General features: G+C 45.4%; 1 protein-coding gene and 1 pseudogene across 8 annotated transcripts in view; both read right to left on the bottom strand.

Annotated features, from left to right (window-relative positions):
* SRRM1 (serine and arginine repetitive matrix 1) overlaps nt 1–3,112 on the bottom strand; it is a 34,382-nt gene extending 31,270 nt beyond the window's left edge. For all 8 annotated transcript variants that reach the window (XM_016187930.2, XM_007522577.3, XM_060205554.1 and 5 more), the window contains exon 1: nt 2,981–3,112. In XM_016187930.2, coding sequence (XP_016043416.1) covers nt 2,981–3,001 — 21 coding nt within the window. In that variant the 5' untranslated portion in view covers nt 3,002–3,112. The remainder of the gene's footprint in view (nt 1–2,980) is intronic.
* Nucleotides 3,113–3,506: 394 nt separating this feature from the next.
* Nucleotides 3,507–7,404, bottom strand: LOC103113122 (small ribosomal subunit protein eS17-like; annotated as a pseudogene).
* Between the last annotated feature and the right edge of the window lie 2,461 nt (nt 7,405–9,865).

Raw genomic sequence — 9,865 nt, 5'->3', positions numbered from 1 at the left:
ATCATTTTTTTAAAAAAATCATTTATTAGATAAAGACAGCCAGAAAATGAGAAGGGGGAGATAGTGAGGGAGAGAGACATCTACAACACTGCTTCACCACTCATGAAGCTTTCTCCTTGCAGGTGAGGACTGGGGACTGGAACTTGGGTCCTTGAACACTGTAATGTGTGCTCAACCAGGCGCACCACCACCTTGGCCCTGATGTGTATCTTTCTATGTCAATAGACACGTAAGGCTTTACAAAATAAAAACACACTAAAATATTTACTACCCTTAACATACGCTTTATAGCAAAGCCATCAAATTTCACTTTTTTTCTGAAAGTCAGCAGCATACTTGTAATACTACTGTGGTAATGCATATAAACAGACAAAAAAGAAAAAAGCAACCCACCCCCAAACTGTGTTATTTTACAACTTGAAATGCATGAAAATTATAAGCTCACACACTAAAGTAAAAGAATTCGGGGTCCTGGAACAAGATGGCGGGGGTAGGGGCTTTGTTAGATTGTTATGTGGAAAACAAAAATGTTACAGAGTACAAGCTACTGTATTTTATTATGGACTATAAACCATTAATCCCCCAATAAAGAAAATATTTTTATGCAGAAAACTGAGAAATGTTACACATGTACCAACTACTGTATTTACTCTCCACTGTAAACCATTAATCCCAATAATTTTTTTTATTAAAATTCTCCTCAAATTCAATTTCAGCAAGTAATCTGGAAAATACAAAAGCTTCTAATTACATTAGGCCATCAAGTGATCACTAATTTGCTGCCATCCTTACTAGTCCAATTAAATATTGAAATAACTAGCAGAATGATATGACATCTATTAAGTGGTTCACTGAGTTGGCCATCTTCTCTTGGAAAGTGATCAAGAAAGTTTTGTTTGGGAAGTTAAAGAGCCTGAGAAGCAGTTACTTTAGCTCTCCAAGGATACTACCTTGTTAAAAAAAAAAAAAAAAAGGAAAAATTCAGTTTATCAAGAATGTTTCCACCGGGAAGTTGGTACAATGAACTATTGGGACTCCTGACTTGCAGCACTGGCATTATGGTGCCAGTTAGGTTTGGTTTTCTAAGAAAACTTTCAAAAGAAAAAACAAACAAAAAACACTACACTCACTCCAGATTGCTATTAACACCAAAAGCAAACCCTTCTCCCCATTGGAAATTCTTTCCACAAGAGATAACAATTATTCTTTTTAAAAAATATATTTATTTTCCTTTTTTGTTGCCCTTGTTTTTATCATTGTTGTGGTTATTATTATTGTTGTTGCCAGATAGGATATAGAGAAAGGAGGGGAAGACAGAGGGGGAGAGAAAGATAAGACACCTGCAGAATTGCCTCACCGCTTATGAAGCGACCCCCGTGTAGGCAGGGAGTCAGGGGCTCCAACCGGGTTCCTCACTCCGGTTTTGCGCCATGTGCGCTTAGCCCACTGCACTACAGCCTGACTCCTCTTATTCTATTTTTAAAGGCTTTTGCTTCAAATATTCTATCTAGACAAAAAAAGAGTACTTATAATAAATTGGCCACTTTAAGTCAAATGAGAAAAGTAACTTTAACTGCAACGTTTGATGCAAAACTTGTTAGCCCATTCAAAGCCAACCAAATAACTTCAATGTCAGGTTCCAAGTTTTCAAAAGATAATCTTTACCAAAGTCCTGGTTTTCCCTTCTTCCAACTTTTCTTTAATAGGGCTTTGCATGCATGAGGTCCTGGGTTCTATGCCTGGCACTATTGAATATCAACATGTATACAAACTATTATTGCGTGCCATGTGCAGGAAAGAAGCAACCTATGTTACATAAAGTGTAGGGTTTTGTTTGTTTGTTTGTTTTAACCAGAGCACCGCTCAGCTCTGGCTTATGATGGTGCAGGGGACTGAACCTGGGACTTTGGAGCCTTAGGCATGAAGAGTCTGTTTGCATAACCATTATGCTATCTACCCCTGCCCAAAGTGTAGTTTTTTTTTTTTTTTACTTGTGCCAATCGTCTCCATATGGTCTGTTCTGCATTATACATATAAATTTGCAAACCAGTTCTGTCCCCTTAAACCACGACCGAACGCTCATTTCCTGAAGAAAAAAAAAAATGGGGCAAGCAGGCTCCAACACCAGGCCAATAAAAAAGGTGGAAGAAGCTTTAGACCAAGTAGAGAGAGGTGACTTCACGATATGTTCCGTCTCGGGAGAACCTAGTTAAGAAGCACTTTCTCTTTATCCGAGTTTAAAGCAAACGGGGCGGGGGGCGGCTCAAGTTGAGCCGCGTCCCTTCCACGGTCTCCACAGATCACAGGTACACATACTTTCTGTTGGATCCTCTACCTTCAGTCTTTTCACATTCAATCGTGTCAGCTTCGTACGATCAGTTTCCCTCCCCTCCCAAAAGGGACATCAAATTGGGCGGGAGCTCCCGCGAACTCTGAGCCCGCGCGTCCGCGAATGCTCAGGACGGGCGCGAGGACCGGGGGAGAAGGGGTTAGGGGTCGGTCCCGGGTGTTCGAGGCAAGTCGCAGTGTTTTCGGTCTTCTCGGACGCTCTCCCGCGGGCGGAAGCTCCAAGTCCGCGCTACGACCCTCCGGCCGCCAGGCACCCCAGAGCTGCCCTCCGGCCTCGCCCGCGGGCACTTCCTCCTCGCGGCCCCACTAGGCCCCGGGACCCCGCGGCGCGCGAGGCCCGTCCAGCAGGCCCCGCTGGGCAGGCGAGAGGCGAAGTACCGCTCTAGCCCCTTCCCGCCGCCATTTTCCGGCGACCGTCGCCGCCGCGTAGGGGGGACGATCCGGAGGAGGAGACTGCGCAGGGGCGCACCGGTCTCGCCGCAGGGCAGGGGTGAGTGTCCGCCGGCGCCGAGGGTTCTCAGCGACTTCGAAGCCGCCCTGTCGCTGGTCACCTCGTCCTGAATTCAGGCCTCCTGTGGAGCCTGAATGCTAGGCTCCTCACCTCACCCTAAATCCCCGCGCTTCTACTTACGCGGAAGAATCCCGCGTCCATCTTGCCGCCTCGCTCGGAGATCGCTCCCAATCCCAAGGTGCACCGCGCTACCGCGACGGAGGGAGGGACCAGCAGGGAAAGCCGAACGCCAGTACGCTTGACGCGCGCCTCTCCACCCACCCCCACAGCCAACACGAGGCCGCGCCTGCTCAGTGTAGCGAGTGACTCTATTCGTGCGCATGCGCACCAGGGGGGCGGGACCTATAGGGCTCCGAGGTTTCCCTACTGGCTGAAGAACCTCGTGACCAAAGCCAATGGAAGCAAGAGTCATCTGGTCGCCCCGCCCTACGAGCCCTTTTGTGGAGCGTAGCCAGCCAAGTTCGCGCAGTGCAACATGATCCCTCCTACTACCCGTAGTAGAGCAGGCCTGGCGCCCTGGGGGTTCCTGGAAGCACTTGAGAATAAAAAACTCACCTCAGAGTGACGCTGAGGAGGCAGCGCCTGCGCAGATGAGACTCCTGAGCCTTCTCCAGTCATTGTAAGATTTGCGATGATGTTACTGGTTTTACCAGTTTTTAGGGTCGGTTCTAATGCCTCCGAACCATATACTACGAACGAAATCTGCATTCTGGCCCAGTTTCCTCATTGTGCCTCGCATCGCCACACTGCTTGTTTGAGGAAGAAGCTGGAAAAGTCCAATAGATGAGTTTCAGTTTCGACTGCCCGGCAGCCACGCTAAAGGACGAGGGCTACTGACACGGCCCGCCCCTTACACGGGTCAGTCCCATTCCTGCTTTTTCTGCGTGACACCTGTCACACAGGAAACAACGTGTGTGTCCACTCGTGGTTTTAGATGCCAGTTGTAAGCCCCCGAGTATTTCTAGCTGAGACCTTTCTCCATCTTCAGACGTGTGCAGACAATTTCCTGTTTGGTAGTTCCCTTTGGCTAGATATTACAAAATTAATAGACCAGAAACTGAACTCCTGATTCCAGTCCCCAACTTATCTCCCACTCTAACACCCACGGGATTCTCCTAAAGTCTTCCTTGCTTTGTTTTGTTTATTTTACCAGAACACCGCTCGTCTCTAGCTTCTGGTGCTACTGGGATCTTTAGTGCCTCAGGCACGAAGGTATTTCTGCATAACCACTATTCTCAACCCGCTCCCCCCTTACACACCCTTGATTTATAAAGATACTAGCTTTCTCTTTACTTGGGAGCTCCTTTATTTTTTTTATATTTATTTTATTTATTTATTCCCTTTTGTTGCCCTTGTTGTTTTATTGTTGTAGTTATTAGTGTTGTCGTCGTTGTTGGATAGGACAGAGAGAAATGGAGAGAGGAGGGGAAGACAGAGAGGAGGAGAGAAAGATAGACACCTGCAGACCTGCTTCACCGCCTGGGAAGCGACTCCCCTGCAGGTGGGGAGCCGGGGTGGGAGCTCTTTTCTTTCTCTCTCTCTGTCTCTCTCTCTTTCTTTTCCAATTTTGATTTAATGCAAGAGAGACCATAGCACCACACCACCACTCATGGAGATGCCTTTGCTTTTGTCTTATTATTTTAATTGCTTTCAGTGCCTGCAATACTAATCCACCGCTCCCAGTAAACATTTTTTTCCTTTTTTAGTCTTTCTTCCTTTCATTCTTTCTTTCTTTCTATACTTTATTTGATAGGACAAAGAGAAATTGAGAGAAGAGAGTGGGGGTAAGATAGCATAATGGTTATGCAAAGAGACTTTCATGTCTGAGGCTCCAAAATCCCAAATTCAGCATAAGCCAGAGCTGAACACGCTCCAGAAAAGAAAAGAAATTGAGAGAGGAGGGAGTGAGAAAGATAGACATCTGCAGACCTGCTTTACCACTTGTAAAGCTTCCCCCCTGCGGGTTGGGAGCAGGGTCTCAAACCCTGGTTTTTGTGCATGGTAATGTGTGTGCTCTACTGGATGCACCATGTCCAGCCCCCTTAACTTTTGATTTTATTACTCTCCCATGTGGTGCTGGACACAGGGACTCATGTACATAAGGCTGCCACCACCCTGCCCCCAGATTGTGGTGGTAATGTTGTTCCCCATGGAGTATAAGCTCCATGAAGTCAAGATTTCAGTCTTTTTTTTTTTTTTCACTGATGTTTCCCTAGCACCTAGAATAGCATCTGGCACTGTGTATAGGCTCAGTAAAATCTGTTGCATTACTGAAAACTTCCTGAGAGGGTCAAACATGGGAAAGTGTCTGGTTTCCAAAGAACAAGCCACCTGACCAAATAAATGGAAATATGAAATCTCAATGTTTTGCATATCAGTGATTATTGTCTTTCTAATTAGTCATTCTAATTTATCCTTCCTTCATTGTATTATTATTATTATTATTATTTTGCTGCCAGCTGTATAAATGTTGGTTTTCCTTGGTTCTGTCATTGACCCTCTTCTTTTTCTCCTCAACAAAATGAGTTCTGTTGGTCCTCTGTTGCTTTCAGTTACCTTTTACCTCTTAAACTTGTGTCTCAGGCACAGGTCAGTCTCAGAGTTATATTTTCAACTTTCCACTGACATTTATTTGAATGTCTTGTAGGCATTTCAGAGTTAGCCTGTCTAAAACGGAATTAATTCTCCTCTACTTGTCTCAACCCTCGTTTCCCATCCCCAAACGAGTGAACTTACTTTCCTGCCTGTCATCATCCTTTTCTCTTCTTCAGTTTACAGTCGCCAGCCTTGCCTTTATGCCTCTCTTAACACTCTTTTTAAAAAATATTTATTTTCCCTTTTGTTGCCCTTGTTGTTTTTCATTGTTGTTGTAGTTATTGTTGTTATTGATGTCTTCGTTGTTGCATAGGACAGAGAGAAGTGGAGAGAGGAGGGGAAGACAGAGAGAGAGGGGAGAGAAAGATAGACACCTGCAGACCTGCTTCACCGCCTGTGAAGCGACTCCCCTGCAGGTGGGGAGCTGGGGGCTTGAACCGGGAGCCTTATGCCGGTCTTTGCGCCATGTGTGCTTAACCTGCTGCAGGGGGCTTGAACCAGGAGCCTTATGCCAGTCTTGTGCTTTGAACCATGTGTGCTTAACCCACTGCTCTACTGCTCTACTCCCTCTCTTAACACTCTTTTAACAGCTTGCATATTTATTCTTGTAGTCCATTGCCTTTCTTTTATAAAGATTTGTTGATTTGTTGATTTAAGAGAGAACCAGAGCATCACCTTACTACACACAGTGTCAGGTTTTGAACTTGGTACTACACACAGTGTCAGGTTTTGAACTTGGTACCTCATGCCTATAAGTGCAGTATTCTACCACTGTACACTGTCTCTTTGCCTCTTTTTTTTCTTTCTTGTTTGTTTTTTTTTTTCCCTGTGGTTTATTGAAAACATGAGGCAGGGAGTCAGGCCGTAGCACCGCAGTTAAGCGCAGGTGGCGCAAAGCACAAGGACTGGAGAGGATCCCGGTTCGAGCCCCCAGCTCCCCACCTGCCTTGGGGGTCGCTTCACAAGTGGTGAAGCACATCTGCAGGTGTCTTTCCCCCTCTCTGTCTTCCTCTGCTCTCTCCATTTCTCTCTGTCCTATCCAACAATGAAGACATCAATAACAACAATAACTACAACAATAAAACAACAAGGGCGAAAACAAAGGGAAAATGAATAAATAAATGCCAGTCCCTGTTCAGAGCGCCATTTGCCAGGCTAGCTTGCTTTGCGGGCGGGAGAGGAGACAGACGACCAGGGACTCATGGCTGAGCTGGGAACGCAGTTCAATCTTTATTGACGAGTGGGGATGCAGTTCAACAATCTAATCTCTTCTCATTCCTCTTCATTAGAAAGCCCTGTCTTTTATATCTCCTGAGGCAGAAGTGTCAGGAAGAGGAAGTACGTAGGATAGGGGGTGGGGAGAAGAAAAATAGCTCCTGAACCAGTGGGGATTAAACCAATGAAAACAATGATTATGTAAATAGACTACAACGTCAAGCAATGCAACAGAAGGGGTCTTAGAAGCAGAATTTAGAAGCATACCAACAAAATAAATATTAAAACAAAACAAAACATGAAGGCATAGCAGAGGCACACACGGCTCCACGTGGCGTATTGAAGTTCATCCCCACGTAGGCTGTGTGACCAGCAGGTTAGACAGGCTGCCGAAATCCAGGAGCTTCAGCATCTGCTTTGTGTTGGGGTCGACTTCCATGATCTCCTGGTCCAGGGCTGAGACCTCCGGCACGTAGTTGTCCCTGCCCTGCGCTCCCCCTCCTCGTGCTGCAGCTTGATGTAGATACGGTGCACTGGGCCCCTCTGGATGCTCTTCATGAGGTGTGTGACTTAGCCCGCGATCTTGTTGGGAGCTTCTTGCTGGGAATGACAGCGATTTCCTTGCACACGCTCTTGTTGGTGTGGAAGTCGTTGCCCAGGTGCGTGTAGTACTTACCGATGATCAACCGCACCACCTTCTTCACCGTCTTCATGCGGACGCGGCCCATGTTGGCGGTCCCTGGCAAAGAGCTCTTTCTTGTTTTATTTGATAGGACAGAGATAATTGAGAGGGTGAGGTGGCAATAAAGAGGGAGAGGGAAAAATAGACACTTGTAGACATGCTTCATGGCTCATGAAGTATCCTCCCTAGGTGGAGAGCCGGGGCTTGAACTCAGGTCCTTGTGCATGGTAGTATGTGCACTTAACCAGGTGCACTACCGCCCACCCCCCTTTCCTTGCCTCTTTTTTTTTTTAATGCTTTTTTAAAAAAATATTTATTCCCTTTTGTTGCCCTTGTTTTTATTGCTGTAGTTATTATTGCCGTTGCTGTTGGATAGGACAGAGAGAAATGGAGAGAGATGGGGAAGACAGAGAGGGGGGATAAAAGCTAGACACCTACAGTCCAGTTTTACTGCCTGAAGGGGCGACTCTCCTTTGCAGGTGGGGAGCCAAGGGGCTGGAACCGGGGTCCTTAAGCTGGTCCTTGCACTTTGAGCCACCAGCGCTTAACCCGCCGCGCTACACCCACTGCACTACCGCCCGGCTCCCTCCTTGTCTCTTTAAGGCACTTGCTATTAAAAGTAATATGGACAATTGTCTGAATACTTGCAATAATCTCTTAAGCCTTTCTTTCCCTTCAGGGTTGGTGTCCCCATCCTAAATCCAGAGTTACATTCTTTTAAAGATTTATTTATTAATTAATGAGAGAGATAAGAGTCGCGCGGCAGCGCAGTGGGTTAAGCACATGTGATGCAAAGCGCAAGGACTGGCATAAGGATCTGGGTTCGAGCCAGACTCCCCACCTGCAGGGGAGTCACTTCACAAGTAGTGAGGTAGGTCTGCAGGTGTCTCTCTTTCTCTCCCCCTCTCTTGTCTTCCTCTCCTCTCTCCATTTCTCTCTGTCCTATCCAACGACAATAATAACTACAACAACAATAAAAAACAACAAAGGCAACAAAAGGGAAAATAAATAAATATTTTTTAAAAATTTTAAAAATAAAAATTAATTAATGAAGAGAAAGAAAAGAGTGGGGGAAGAGGGAGAGAAAACACAAGAGCTTCACTCTGACACATGGGACATGGGAGATGAAAACTTGGGACCTCATGCTTAAAAGTCCAAAGCTTTGGCAGTCGCAGAGTAGCGCAGCAGGTTAAGCACAGGTAGCACAAAGCACAAGGACCGGTGTAAGGAGTATGATTCGAGCCCCTGACTCCCCACCTGCAAGGGAATCGCTTCACAAGTGGTGAAGCAGACCTGCAGGTGTCTATCTTTCTCTCTCCCTCTCTGCCTTTCCTTCCTCTCTGACCTATCCAACAATAATGACATCAATAATAAATACAACAATAAAACAACAAGGGCAACAGGAATAAATAAGTAAATATTAAAAAAAATTTTAAAGTCCAAAGCTTTATTCACATCTCTGCCTTTCCTAGGCTGCTAGATTAATTTTCCAAGATCATAGTCTCTATACTTCCCAATTAAAAACTCATCAATGACTCCACTATTGCATTCCAGATAAAACAAATAAATAAAACCAGTCACTGTGCCATATAAGCCTTATGTGAGCTTTTTATTGCTTCCTTCTCCAGACTTATCCCAATCTTCTCCCTCTCCAAACTCCTCACTTTTAGGCTGTAGCTATACTGAGCTACAAACACTAGTCTAATTATGAACAGGTTAGGTTTTTTAAAAATGTTTATGTATATATTTACTTTTTGGATAAAGACAGAGAAGTTGAGAGGGGAAGGGGAAAGTTGAGAGACAGACAGACAGACACCCACAGCACTGCTTCACCACTCACACAGCTTCCACTTTGTAGGTAGAGACTGGGGGCACAGGTTAGGTTTAGAAATTCAAATTTTTCCCTGTTTGTTGGTAAGCCTACAGTGACTAAGAGATGACTCAGAAGTTACCTCCTCAGGAACCAAATACAAAACTCACTAGTTGTGTTGGAAACAATGGGTTGAAACATGCAGAAGAATGAAACTGAACCACTATATTTCACCAAATACAAAAGTAAATTCCAAGTGGATCAAGGACTTGAATGTTAGACTAGAAGCTGTCAGATACTTAGAGGAAAATATTGGCAGAACTCTTTTCCATAGGTCACACAGCCTACTGGGCATGAACTTCACTGCACTACCTCCTGATCACTTCCTCACTCCTCAACCCCACTACTTCACCCCCACTCTGCATGTGTGTTTGTGTTTGTGTGTGTGTGTGTGTGTGTGTTGCAAGGAACTTTATTGTGGGTCCAAGTTCAAATGAGGCCTATACTCATTTTTTTTTAATTTAAGAAAGGAGACATTAACAAAATCATAGGATGGGGGTGTACAACTCCACCCAATCTCCATATCCCATCCCCTCCCCAATAGCTTTCCCATTCTCTATCCCTCTGGGAGCATGGACCCAGGGTCGTTGTGGGTTGCAGAAGGTGGAAGGTCTGACTTCTGTAATTGCTTCCCCGCTGAACA

This window comes from Erinaceus europaeus, chromosome 13 (assembly GCF_950295315.1).
Source record: "Erinaceus europaeus chromosome 13, mEriEur2.1, whole genome shotgun sequence".
NCBI classification, from domain to species: Eukaryota; Metazoa; Chordata; class Mammalia; order Eulipotyphla; family Erinaceidae; genus Erinaceus; species Erinaceus europaeus.
Note: the sequence above shows the minus strand (reverse complement) of the source record. Positions and strands in the feature narration are given on the sequence as shown.